Genomic DNA, 14,382 nt, shown 5'->3' on the forward strand with positions numbered 1-14,382 from the left:
GTCCCTTCCATCCCGAACTATTCTATGATTCATCCCAGCACATGTCAGAGGGAGAAGGCTAGAGGAATTTGTTTAGTTCTGCTCGTTTTCCAGTTCAAGTTGGCTTGTGTGGGGTCAGCCGGTTGCCTCTGGAATTTGTAATTTGCGTCTACACCAGGGCTTTTATTCCGTTAACAACAATAAGCTTTCAAGCTGTCAGCCCCTGCTTTGCTGATAATAGCGTGCGCTGTGAATGCCGTGGCTTTGCAGGGCAGCCGAGAGGCCCAGGAGCAAAGGGAAATAACCCGATGCGATGACTAACAGAATTATGAAGTGTGGGGGGAATAATAACCCAAGTTATTACGTTGCTTTAAAGAAGCTTTTAGCATTTCAGACAGCTCCAGTTGCGCTGACCTAATGCTGCTTTTCTTTTAATTGACTAATAATTGCTAGTCCCTGAAGATGGCTTTTGGTAGGGATGCAAGGCTTTTCCTCACTGGTCGAATAGTCAAGGGAGGTCCCGTTTTGGTTTCATCTGTGATCCAGTGGGAGGTGTCCCTGCCCGTTGCAGGGGGTTAGAATTAGATCATCTTTAAGGTCCTTTCCAACTCAGACCATTCTATGATTAATATAATCAATAAAAATATTAAATGCTATTATTATCTCCTGCATAGGAGTTTCATTACAACCTAAAATCCCCTTTGTTTAGGTAGGTTTGGTGTCAAAGCCTCTATAAGTTCTTCTTGAATGAGTTTATTAAATAGTCTTTCTTATTGATGTCACTAAGCAAAAAGAGTTGTGTGCATTTATGTGCAGGAATAACATCAGGAACGGAAATTGCATCAAAGAAATTCCTTACAAGGGAGAGAAAGAAAATCTTTATTCAGCGAGCCGCTCAGAGTGCTGTAGAGCTGAGCCTTTTAGTAGCTAGTGTCAAATTAATTACAAAATAAAGCCTTTACATTTCTGAACAGCTGGTTTTTACATTTTTAGAGCTGAATTTTGTTCGGGATTACTGTAGGCTGACTCCTGCGAAGCGAACCATAAAATAGGAACATGGGAAAGTTGTTAAGGGAGTCATGATATCTGTAATTTCAGGGCGTGACTGGAGTGCACATGCTGAGGGTTTAGGGATTTTGGTCCTGGATTTTTTTTCATAGTAGGTATTTTCTTCTTGAGAAAGTATTTTCTGGTGCTTAGGAGGACAGGGACCGACGTACAAGGACACAGAGCAGACACGGAGACGGCTCTTGCCCACCAGTTGCCCCGTTAGCCCAGCAGCCGCGTCCTGTGAGCCGGTGCTTGGAGATCATCTCGCTCCGGGAGGCAGGAGCTGCCTAGATGGTGTGTCGAAAGGGAAAGCGTTTTAGCTAATTGCAGGCCTGATTCAGCTCATTCCCATCTGTAGCGAAACTCCCACTGCTACGCTTGGCGCGGGGTGGTATAAATACGGCTACGATGTCTGCGCTTCTCGTATTACCGTAATTTCCAAGCATCTCACAGACAGGAGTGCAGGTGTCCTCACATGCTCCTGTGGAGTCAGACGCAGCCGATATCCCTGTTTTACCTACCCACGGGCTGTTTTCCGCACAGGAGGTGAGAAACATGACAGCTGCCTGTCCTGCATGCTCCGTGCGCTCAAAGGATGTTCTTGAGATGAGAGTCCTTGAGAGGAGATGAGAAGGCTCCGAGGAGACCTTGTAGCAACTTTCCAATACCTGAATGGGGCTACAAGAAAGCCAGGGAGGGACTGTTTACAAAGGCTTGTGGTGACAGGACTGGGGGCAACGGCTATAAACTGGAGAGAGGCAGATTTAGACTGGACATAAGGAAGAATTTCTTCACAATGAGGGTGGGGAGGCCCTGGCCCAGGTTGTCCAGAGCCGTGGTGGCTGCCCCATCCCTGGAGGGGTTCAAGGCAAGGCTGGATGGGGCTTGGAGCCCCTGATCCAGTGGGAGGTGTCCCTGCCCATGGCAGGGGTGGGACTGGATGATATTTAAGGTCCCTTCCAACCCAAGCTATTCTATAGTTCTGTGATCATGCTAATGGCACATGGATGAGTGATGGGGAGTTGCTTTGCATGCACGAGCAATGGAGAACAGCTTTGCTTACTGGGTTTTTTTGCACTGGAGAGCAATGGGACCTTGCTGGGAGGTGTATGCGCGTCCAGCAGGTGGAAGAATAAAGACACCATGCATGCAGCCTCTCCAAATGGTATCTGCCATCAGAAGAAAGTCGAAAAGAGTGCTTTATTTTAACTTCTGAGCATCTCTAACTAAAGTGCCTGGAAATGCAGTTTCATAGAATGACAGAATGGTTTGAGTTGGAAGGGACTGTTCCCAGCTTTTCTGGAGACCCTTTCAGTACTGGAAGCTGCTCTAAGGCCTCTCCAGAGCCTTCTCTTCTCCAGGCTGAACAACCCCAGCCCTCAGCCTGTCCTCCTTTCCTTAGCTGGAGAGGTTTGGATTTGATGCTGATATTTCAAGTTCAATTGTTTTATCCACCACCCTCTTTGCTTGGGCTCCGTAGCACCTACGTGAGTATCTTCACTTGGATGAGTGCTGGGGGCACCCATGGGCTCCCGTTTTAGACTCTCGAGGTATTTTTGGCAGGACCAGATAGAAATATTGCCATTGTCAGCCCCAGAGCTGCAGCTGCTGCTGGGCTGGAGACAGAGCATTGCTGCCACTCGGTAAGGAGTGCCACAAGGGTAATGAAGAACAAGTCATTAAATGAATCAGTGGGGAGAGGTTAGGAAGACAGATTGTAATTATTATCCAAATGAATCCTGGCCTTCAAGCCATATGCTGGCACCTGTTAAAAGGCTCCAGGGCTCCTACTGCTGGGATGTGCAGAGCTCACCCGCAGGTTGCTGCTGGTGGAGGGACAGCCTTGGTGGTCACGAAGGAGGAATGCAATACACTGCCACCCGCCGTTCTCTTCGTTCTGCACCATCTGCTGCTTCCTGAGGGCGTTGTGCAGGTTTTTGTCTTGTCTGACCTCTTTCAACCCACGACTGGTGATATCCTGGTCGTAGCCTGACGTGTCTTGGGCCGTCGACCTCATTTCACCTGCATACAAAAAGAGGTAGAGGGGCCTCAGAGTTGTGATGGGGCTCATTTTCATAGAACCATGAATTTCATATTAAGATGTATTATCTGTAATACAGCAGCTTGTCCACCATGATAGACTGTTACATTTGGGATGCTGGCTGCTCCTAAATTATGAAAGAAATAACATTAACCCAATGCAAAGTGTATCTTAGCCTTGGGCAGTACCTAGGACCTCAATAACTTCTTATTTAAAACCAGCAGAGTTGTGTAAAACCAGAGCTGACATCTTTGCTGCTCCCATACAGTCGTGTGACAGCGATGCCCAGAGGGGTGTGGGCAGATATCGAACCGATTGCAGTGAAGCATCTCCCTGCCTTGCCTTGCAGGGTTGCTTGACAAGCCCCACTGGGATATCTCAGTCATGGAGGCTGAAAGGAAAACCCTGTCCTTGTAAACACATCTCTGACAACTTTTATGGCTCTGCTTTCCAGGGCTCCATTCCCATTACACTTCTCCGTTGCAAGATTAAACCTGACACCATGAAGGATGGATGATATTTTGCTTGTCTGACATGCTTCTATGCCAGGTTTCCGATATCACGAGACAAGCATGAATTTAAAGAGAAATCCATGGCTACCCTTTCAGGAGGAGAAGATATCGAAGTCTGTCATCTGTAAGCGATTTCCCTCCTGGTTTATGTTAATGTTTGAAAGAGCCGTGCCTTAACTTACAGCCTCTTGAGGCTGACTGACCAAGTCATAGAATTATAGAATCGTTTGGTTGGAAAAGACCTTTGAGGTCATCGGGTCTACCTGTACCTGTCTGCTACTAAACAATCCCGAAACACCTCATCTCCCCGTCTTCTAAATCCCTCCAGGGATCTGATGACTCCACCACCTCCCTGGGCAGCTTCTGTCGGTGAAGAAATTTTTCCTGATGTCCAATCTAAACTTTCCATGATGCAACTTGAGGCCATTTGCTCTCATCCTATCACCTGTCACAGGGGAGAAGAGACGAACACCCACCTCACTACATCCTCCTTTCAGGTAGTTGTAGAGAATGATGAGGTCTCCCCTCAGCCTTCTTTTCTCCAGGCTATACAGCCCCGGGTCCCTCAGCCTCCTCTCATAACCCTTGTTCTCCAGCCCCTTCCCCAGCTCCGTTCCCTTTCTCTGGACACACTCCAGCCCCTCACTGGCCTTCTTGTACTGAGGGGCCCAAAACTGAACACAGTCACCTTTTGAATACATGAGTCTGTGAGGTTATTGTATTCTCCTAGTGGTTTTGTAGGACTGAGATACGTAATCCTCTCCAATGAAGACGCTGCCCTGGTTAGGCTTGCATCCCCCTCTGCGTGGGATAGGGGCGCGATTCCTTCTTCCCTTCTGCACTTCAGTTTGGAAGGGAGATGAAGTCCTTTCTGCCTGTTAGGTGTGAATTCCCTCCTTACCAAGCTGTCATTGCAGTCTTGTTCTCCTTTGGAAAGAGATCATCTTGGGATTTGACGCTTCAGAAACCTGTTTATTGTAGGCATCCATTGCGATCTGCTCTTCACAGCCATCATTTCATTTTAAATAATATACCGCTACCTCCTGCCACGGTGTGAACAAATGGACCGTCGCGATGCGCTTGCATGGAGCCAACCGGACCGTGCTGCTCCTCGCACCTCGAGTGAAATAATGACATGGCTCGATGCCACCGTCGGCTCAGCAGGTGCCACGGGAGAGCTGATAGCTATGGGAACGTATTGCTGTGCCAAAAACTTAGAACTAAGGTCTTCCTGCCTCCTAACAGAATCTTCTTCCCATCATCTCATGTGTGTTCCTGCCCAAACTCATCTCCGTTCTCCCCAGCCCCTTTTGGTTTCGTGTTCCCCTCCTGAACCTCTCTGCAAAGTCCTTTTGCTTTCCCTTGTGTTCTGTTTGTGATGCTGTTGGATGTGGCTCGATAGGATATGTGTCTCTGAACATTTGTTTACCACAGTTGTGCAGAAAATCATTGCGAAGGATGCCAGTTTGCTTCAAGTTACTTACTTTTACCGTCATTTTGCTCTGTATTTGAAAGGATAATTTATCAGCAGATGTGCTTGCCCTGCGTTTGTTGGTTATGAACTGTGAAATACCTTTTTCTCTATTACTCTGGTCAGGCTTGCTTGCATTTTCGATATCAGTCTTTTTTTTGCCCTGTTGAGCTTTCTTTAGTGCTTGCTGGCTCTCCTTAGTTTCCTCCTAAGCAAGGCTGTTGGTCTCAAAGCCTTCATCGCTGTGGAACGGCAGCTGGTGGGTTTGCGCTGAGGTTAAACACCACGTCCGTCTCAGAGAGGCTCCACACAGCATCAACGGAGAGCGGGATGGATGGGGATGTGTGTCCTGGGATGTGGAGAGATGGTACCCAGAGGTGGAGCTGCTGTTACGTGGGTCGTGTTGGATATAGTATGGTGGTAACTGCTGGGACCGCAGTGCAGAAGGTAGCAAGAGGTCTTCTAGGAGGCTTCTTCAGGGGCTTCTAGGGAGGTCTCTAGCTGTGGTGAACAGGGTGACTCTCTTCCCTTCTTCCTTTCCTATTTTTTTTTGTCTCATTTGTTTGTTTGCTGCACTTGTGGCTCCTTTCTGCCTGGGAGCAGAGCTAACCTAGCAGAAGATTGCCTGAAGGCATCCCCCATGGCTGCTTGAGCGTTACCACTGCTCGTGGCTCACGGCTGCTTCTCCCATAGGGTCCTTGCAAGTGACCTTTTCCTGCAGAGAAAGGTGCTGGTTTCTTCATCCTGAGCTTATTTGATTTTCAGTTCTCTCTGCTTTCAGACCTGGGTCCTCACATCCCCGCTGGGGCTGTCCCAGTGGGAGCTGCTGGAGGTTGGAGGCACGCAGCCACCTCAGACCCTAAGAGGAGGCATCTACGTGGGGTTTCGTTGGATCAGGTCCATGTTCAGCCACTGTCAACCAACACCCCCAGGTCCTTCTCTGCTGGGCAGCTCTCCAGCCGCTCTCCCCTAAGCCTGGAGCTGCACAGGATTCTTGTGGCCCAAGTGCAGGACCCAAGGGCAGGATTTGATTTCTTTTTCTGGCACTGGGGTCCCAGACGTGGAGCTGAGCGAGCCTCAGGCCCCTGTCACTTTACATCTCATTTATTGAATAAACATGCCCTAACCGGAGGTTTTACACTTACATTTTTACAGCTGCAAAGGGCCGTATAAAACAAAAAACCCATAAAATTGCCTGAATTTATTTGGCTAAAGACTGCGCTGGGTACATCAGCATCGAAATCCTTATTCAGCGTTTACGGTGTTGCTCTCGATCCGAGCTTGCTTGTTTTCCTGTGATGTTCCCTCATGCAGGTTTTCTTCTTGCTGTATTTTCAACCTCTTCTAATTAGAAATGTTTGACTTCTGCCTTCAAAACCTATCTGGGAAAACCCATCTACGAGGCACTGTCTGCTAACACAGGCTTACAGTTGTTTAGCTTATCTTTCCAGCTTGAATGGTTTAATAGGTCAGGCCAGTATTAAAAAAGGATTTTCACTTGGATATAAAATCTTTTTTAAAGGGCATTTTTTTTTCCTGCAAACGCTTCATATTCTCTGCATCCTCAGTGCTTCAGCTGGAAACTTGGATAGTATTCTGGGCTGCACCCAAAGAAACGTGGCCAGGAGGGTGAGGGAGGGGATTCTCCCCCTCTGCTCTGCTCTGGTGAGACCCCAGTGCTGTGTCTGGCTCTGGAATCATGCTGGCTATGACTCTGCCAAGGTGCTCAAGATGTTTGTTTGCTGCTTTGAAAGAGCTTTCTCTTCCTCTCTTTCATCTTTTATTTTCTGTAAGGAGAACACAATATGCTGAATGATTAAGGCGGATTAGATTTATCTGAAGTCGTTCCCCTTGGAGCTGCAGCATCCGGCCGTTCCTCAGCCCTCTGCCCACATTCAGGTGGGAAGAAGCATTGATTACGTGGGAAATACTAAATCATTTCTCTCTTCTCTCCTCACAGGTGTTTACAAAATATGGGAAATGCTACATGTTTAACTCAGGAGAAGAAGGACGGCCTCTTCTTACCACAGTTAAGGGTGGGACAGGCAACGGACTGGAGATCATGCTGGACATACAGCAGGATGAATATTTGCCAATATGGGGAGAAACAGGTAAGACTTTCTTTTTCTTCCTGCAAGCATGCACGTACTGGTAGTTTGCCTTGGAAAGACCAACTTAGCTACCACGGTGGAAGTTGCTGGCGATGCTGGTGCGAGTTTTTTCAGTGAACCCCATCAAAAAAACAGCAGAGAGGAGGTGGAACTCTGAGCAGAGACCTTATCACTGTCTACAATGACATGAAAGGAGGTTGTATCGAGGTGGGTGCTGGTCTCTTCTCGCAAGTAACAAGTGATAGAATGAGAGGAAATGGCCTCGAGTTGCAGCACGGGAGGTCTAGGTTGGATAACAGGAAAAAATTCTTCCCTGAAAGGGTTCTCAGGCCCTGGCAGAGGCTGCCCAGGGAGGTGGTGGAGTCCCTGTCCCTGGAGGGGTTTAAAAGACGGGTAAATGAGGTGCTCAGGGATGGTTCAGTAGCAGGCAGGTTTGGTCGGACTCGATGATCTTAAAAGTCTTTCCTAAGCAAGCGATTCTATGATTCTGTGACTCCTCAAGAGAAGTGGCTTGGGCAGGGGACAGCATGGGGAGTGACATGTGCCACCAGCGCCACCCACGCAGAGAATGCCCTATCAGTTCTCCAGCAGTGCTGGCTGCAGTTTTCATGAACCCTTGTTGACATTTTAAACAAAACAATGTTGGAAACATTGCCAGCCTCTTTGTTTCTCAGAGCATCATAGTGGGAGTCTTTCCAGATAAGGTTGTGTTTATTTTTGGGTAGCAGGAAAGGGAGAGGAGCAGACCTCACTTAAGCTTTTCCGCCCCATCATGCTGTGCAAACAAGCTCCTTCAAGCACCTTTCAAACTTCTCCTCAATAGCAAAGAAGAGAGTTGGTTGCATCCATTCAAAACTTAACATTTATTTGCGTGGTGTTTGATTCTTACAATTTAAACAGATTCCCACGGTCCTGTCAATCATTTAAAATTGCACAAGCTTTTATAGAAGGAGCTTTGCCTTCTTCCACTTTTTATCTCATGCTTGGAGTCAGCCTGATCTGGCCCAGGCGAGGGGGAGGAGTCGCTGATTTGAAATAAGCATTTCTGACTCGTTGCATTTATTTGAGGTCTTGTCCTTTTAAAGGCAAAATGAGTTCACAACACAGAGTGGGGAGATGAAGCGCATCTCCTACCTCTGGTGCTTTATCGCTTACAGACTGCCTTTGGGGAACCCAAGGGGGCTGGAAGCCCCCACATGGATGGCTTAGAGATATAGCAGGTTTGGACAACCCCACCACAAGCTCTGTACGTTCAACTTCATGAGGTTTTGGGTCCCTCTGAAGTTTCCCATAGAACAACAGAACTTGTGTCCCGCCATTCTTGCTTTAGGCTTGCTTTTTGGAGCTGTCTTTTGGAGAATCTTTAGAAGGAGCCTGTCCGGTAAGGTGCTGCCTTTAGAGCTGTGCTTTTCTATCACAAAATTGCCAAGAAGGGTGGATCAGTCTCAGTAAACCAGACTTCTGTTACACAGGAGAGAAAAAAAGCAAGAAGCAAGTGGAGAAATAAATTGGGTGGACAAAAGATGAGGGAGGAGGATCAACCAGCTCTTGTCCTTGCCATATGGCAGGGAATCTGTGCGGGATCGCCTGTGGTTTGGGTTCTCCAGCCCTCAGATCATCTGCGTGGCCTCCTCTGGACCCGTTCCAACAGTTCCATCTCCTTCTTATGCTGGGGATTCCAAAACAGGACACAAGTTTCTACTCAGCTAAAGATTAGAGGCACAGGGACGGATTCCCACATCCCTAGAACTGGATTGATATTATGGGGCTGGAATAGTTACCAAAATCTCTATCTGGTGGTGAAGTGCTCTAGGATTCAAGGCAAAACTATATGAATTGGTACCTTGATTTGCTTAAACAGAGTAGTAGAGGCTTCTGGAGTCGTTGCAAACGAATTTGGCCATGTACATACAGGTCCAGGTCGAAGTGATGCTTGACTTTGAAGCTTATAAAACATTAATCTTTGCTTTTTGACAAGAGAGTTTCTCGTCCTCCACGTTCGTACAGCACTTGGTACAAGCTGTCTTCAATCTTCATTGAGCTCTCTGGACACTGCCAGAATGAAAATATTAACTATAGTGGTTAATAGTTGCTGTTCCCATGGAAACACTTAACTCAGCTCTTAGTAGGTAAGTGAAGGAGTTGATGATTTCCAAATATTTGCATAATAATGTAAATGTGTTTAGAATTAAATCTTCTCAGCTGATACCACTGGGACTACACAAAGCTGGCTCTCCAATGAAAAGCTTTGTCAAGGGCACGCAGCTCTTAGCAGTGAACTTCAGCCCTTGCTCTGGAGAGGGATGGAGGTGGACCTGGGGTGAGGTCTTCACATTGCAGTGCCAAAGCCACATGTAGGAACAGGAGATCCGGCCACAAAGATACCTCCAGGATGGAAGGAGTTTTTTCTTCCCGGATCCCTGAGCACTTCATCTACCCATCTTTTAAACACCTCCAGGGATGGGGACTCCACCATCTCCCTGGGCAGCCTCTGCCAGGGTCTGAGAGCCCTTGCAGTGAAGTTTTTCCTAATGTCCAATCTGAACCTCCTCTGGTGCATCTTGAGCCCATTTCCTCTCATCCCATCACTTGTTACTCAGGAGAAGAGGCAAGCATCCACCTCACTAGAACCTCCTTTCAGGTGGCTGTAGACAGCATTTCTCTGGCCTGTTGTGGTGGCCTCAGCTCATGCTTCCTGCAAGAGTCTGTTCCACAGAAAGCAGCCATCCAAGAACCCTCCAGGCCCCAGGTCAGTGCCTCCAGCCATGGAACCTGTTCTCCTGCCTGCCTGGGGTCAGTCAGACCCTTGCTGGCACAGGGCAGTTGTGGTTCCACCAGACTTAGGGCTGATTTTTATCATTGCCAAGTTCAAACGATGGCATCATGTCGTGTGCTTAGTCCTGTAGTTGCTTTGGTTTCACTCCGGATCTGGAGATACCTTAAAACCACATTCTCCTTCACAGACCCGCATGAAAATAATTAGCGTGTGGACTCCAAAATCCTCGTTGTGCTGCTGGCCGCGTGCCTCAGGATCTCTGCTTTCTTTTTTAAGCTGTTCTTTGCAATTCAAATTAGAAGCAAAGAAGGAAAATATTGGTTCGTAGCTTGGGATGGGGCTGCTCCAGGAGCTGCTGCCACCGTGTCACGTTGGCATATGCTTGTAATACAAAATATGATTTAATTGTTTCTGACTTGACAAACAAAATGAAGTGTATTGTCATTCTAAAAAGACCTTCAATAGCCATTAATATTTTGGGAAGCTGAAAATATCTTGCCGAGCAAGTTGCGTGGAATAGAGAAAGATACCTTCTTCTTGTCTGCATATGTGAGCCCATTATTTGAACATGTTAAATTTATGTGCAGTCTAATTTTGGACTCGCGAGCGCACACAGACTGCTTCAGTCTTGATTTTTCAAGTGCAAAGAAAAGGGTATTTTGACTGTATCTGGATGTCATGGCATCAGGCAGCCTTGCCATCTTTGGGTGTGCAAAAATATTGTGTCAGGACTGTCAAAATCAGGAGGTGCATGGGAAAAAAATGATGATAAAAAGAAAAAAGAACGGGAAATCTCCATCTTTCCAATTTTGCATTGCTAGGGTTTATATTTTCTATCATTTTACTTTAACCGTGAGCGTACCAGACATGAAAAGAGTGGGAAAATAATTGCATAGAATCGTGGAGTGGTTTGGGTTGGAAGGGACCTTAAAGCTCATCTAGTTCCACCCCTGCTGTGGGCAGGGACACCTCCCACTGGGTCCAGTTGCTCCAAGCCCCCATGGCAGGGGGGTTGGAACTGGATGGGCTGTAAGGTCCCTTCCAACCCAAACCATCCGGTGGTTCTATGAAAGTGACAGGGATGCAATCAACTGTAATACAAGAAATTCTAATTTATAGCAGCGATTATTTGATTGGAAAGGGAATCCACTTCTGGTTAATCTTTCTGGAGTGGCCCAGGGTGTTATCTATTGACCTAACATTGCACTGCAGTAAATTGGAAATCACTCGGGCTACAGGGCTGTAAATAAGAAATACAATTGGGGAGTTCTGCACTTGTGTTTCAGGAATTGTTGGATAAAGATGAACATTTCATACCAATTAATCAAGTAAGACGCTGAATAAAAAAAAAAGGGGGGGGGGATGAGGAACATGCTGTAAAACTGCTCTAAGAAGAAGTGTGAAATCTATAAAGCTCGAGGCATCAATCCACTTAGGAGGCTATCACGTAGTATTATGGGCTGCTTTTATTCAACTAGATAAAAAAAAACGGGCTGCGGGCAAGACTTTTGATCAGGGTTATGTCAAGAAAGATCTCAAGCCTGTTTTTCCTTCATGCCCTCCCCATCTGGATTGCAATTTGTTCTTAATTCCCAGCAGCGTTTTTCTATGCTGTTATGGAGTGATGGGTACCAACCCCTCCCATCAGCCGATGGATGTGGTGGAAATCCCTCTCCAGAGGGCTGTGGTTTGGGAAAAGGGAAAGCCAACAGCGTGTGGTGGGATGGTGGTGGTGGGTGGAGGAAGCCTCTCTCAAGGGGATTGTGGTTTGGGAAAACAGAAAGCTGACGGCATGTGGTGGGAGCTCAGGGACCAACCACGACCACCTCAAGTCGCTGGATGCTCACCCTCCCTCGGGGCATGGCTACGAGGGGAGCTGATGCGTATCTGTATCATTAATCCCAATTAGCCAGAGGTGCAGGTGGTTTCGGTGGCATTGAATTTCCATGCCGCTGCTTTTCTTCCTCATTAAAGCTGCCTTAATTCTGCTGATCTCTTTCCATTTGCAAATTGAATTTAGATAAATTGAATTAACGTGGCTTTGATTTTGAACCGGGGTCTTCGTGCAAGGCCTGATGCAGTAGAAGTTCTCTTGGATTCGTTTGCGGCTGCTGGCTCTTCTGGGAAGGGATGTTTGGGTCCTCTTTGACCCTGATGTGCCTCCAGCTGCATCTCCTTGGGGATCAGCTCGGTGGGATGCTTGGAGAGTAGAAACATGTCCTAGGACATCATGCCAGCATCGGCACAAGCCTCACTGCCTCACTTTGTGCGCAGCTTGAGATGGGTCGTATTTTAGAGAAGGTGTCTCTCTGGTAGCTTCTTTCTGGCGAAGAATAGTTTATAATAGAATCATAGAATTGTTTGGGTTGGAAGGGACCTCAAAGCCAAAGCTCTTCATACTGGAAAGTGCTCTAAGGTCTCCCTGGAGTCTTCTCTTCTCCAGGCTGAACAACCCCAACTCTCTCAGCGTGTCTCATATCAGAGATGCTCAAGCCCCCAGATCATCTTTGTGGCCTCCTCTGAACCCATTATCAGGGCTGTGTTGAGATCTACTACCTGCTTTGGATTTGGAGATCTTTAGAGGAGCATCTCCAGGACCTGTATAAAGTTTGGGATGCTCCAGGCATCAGTTCAAAGGGATTTGCAGCATGAATTATCCACATTCACTCCTTGCATCTGGTGACACAGAGGTGTTTTTGGCTCAGGCCAGGGCTATTCCTCCTCATTGCTCACAAAAGCCCTTATAACTTTTGGGATCCTGCAGCCGAGCCGCTGCGGAGAGGACTTGGAGGGGATGACGGTGACTGTGGCCAAGGAGCAGGTGGCTGGAGGCCAACGCTGCCAACCCTGAAAATTCATCTCGCAAAAGTTTACTGATGCGGGCACAAATTGAGAGCATTTCCATGGTTTCTTTAATTTATTCCTCCACCCTCTATGATTTCATTCCAGGCAAACCAGATTTAAGCAGCATCTCCGTGCTGCTGAGATGGGTCTGCAAAGCGTTGTTCCTGCTGCACTGCAACATCTTCTTGCAAGGATTTTTACGTCAAGGAGGGACAGTGGGTTTAGCTCGGGGGCCAAACGTGCCCCCTCCCCTCCCCAAAGCCTCCCCAGCACTTGGTCTCCAGCTGTGCAGCCTCTGTGCGCAGCGTATTAAGAAGCTCAAGCCCTGGAGCGCTTGATTTGCCAGCTGTAGAGAGGCACAAAGCACTCACTGTCATTTGCTTCTGCATATTAATATGATTAGTGGCAGCTCTTTATAAATCCAGGGCTCCTTTTGCTTACAGGAGATCTGGATTCAAGTGGTGGAGGAGGCAGCTTGGGCTTCCCAAGGTCGTGACTGCAAACCTCCTGGGCTCCTGGTGTGTTTGGAGGGGCTGTTTTCATGGAATGATAGATTGGTTTGGGTTGGAAGGAACCTTAAAGATCATCCAACGCCTCCTGCCATGGGCAGGGACGCCTCCCACTGGATCCAGTTGCTTAAGGCCCATCCAGCCTGGCCTTGAACCCCTCCAGGGAGGGGATTTACACTGTGGGGAATCGTCTACAGCAGTTTAAAAGGCAGGTGGATGAGGAGCTCGGGGGTCTGGTTTACTAGTGGATAGGTACGATTGGGCTGGATGACTTGAAAAGTGTTTTCCAACCAACAGTTCTATGATTCTATGAAAATAAGTAGGAAATGCCCTGGCTCTGGAAGGGGCGATGGGTAGCAGCAGGCGAGCAGTGTGGTAGGACGTGGGACTGGAGCAGTGGGTTGCGTGGTGATACCCCGTGCACATGTGCATGCACAACCCTGAGCACATTTTAAAACAAGGAGACGCTTCCTAAAAGCCTGTTTGTTAGTGCTGACTCCAGGGCTTCTCAGAGCTTTTGCTGTTTCCTTTCCATTACGGGGATGTTGCGAGCTCCTGCGTGCAACTGCGGCTGCCTTAGGGCGGCTTTTCTGCAAATGAAACTCTTGTTTGCTGCAGAAGGGTTGGTTTGCAATTTCCTTTATCAATTAAAATAAAAATGGAAAGAAAAAACAAATCATAACTAAGAAAAACGGCAAGGCAAGGTGTGTGTAAGAGTAACTTGTCTTCTCCAGCACTTTTCAGCCCCGAGCATTTTCCCAGCTGATTTGCAAACGGTGTGTGTCCGTGTAACAGCACAGGTGGATGAAATGCTGCTCCCTCTGCAAGGGGGAAAGGCCAAAAAGGCTTTTAATATTCATAATACGATGGCTTACGATGGAGAAAATTATACTGGAAACTGCAGCAGGGATTTGTGGAGCCGGAGAGGGATGATGGTTTCACCTCGCTTTCAACTGCGGTGCTTGGGTTAGTGCCCTCTGTTATTAAGAAAGAAGAATCCCAGCATCATAGAATCATTAAGGTTGCAGAGGACCTCTGAGATCATCAGGTCTAACTGTCAGCCCAACAATTAATTAGCAACTTTCCCAC

The 14,382-nt window shown here is 47.6% G+C and overlaps 1 protein-coding gene across 4 annotated transcripts in view; it reads left to right on the forward strand.

Annotated features, from left to right (window-relative positions):
* The window catches only part of LOC138731202 (acid-sensing ion channel 2), a 308,363-nt gene that overhangs the window by 263,444 nt on the left and 30,537 nt on the right, over positions 1-14,382 (forward strand). For all 4 annotated transcript variants that reach the window (XR_011339139.1, XM_069877011.1, XM_069877009.1 and 1 more), the window contains exon 2: positions 7,014-7,164. Coding sequence is in view for 3 of the 4 variants with exons in the window: in XM_069877011.1 (XP_069733112.1) it covers positions 7,014-7,164 (151 nt within the window). In the remaining variant the exon portion in view is untranslated. The remainder of the gene's footprint in view (positions 1-7,013; positions 7,165-14,382) is intronic.

Source organism: Phaenicophaeus curvirostris, chromosome 26 (assembly GCF_032191515.1).
Source record: "Phaenicophaeus curvirostris isolate KB17595 chromosome 26, BPBGC_Pcur_1.0, whole genome shotgun sequence".
Classification (NCBI taxonomy): domain Eukaryota; kingdom Metazoa; phylum Chordata; class Aves; order Cuculiformes; family Cuculidae; genus Phaenicophaeus; species Phaenicophaeus curvirostris.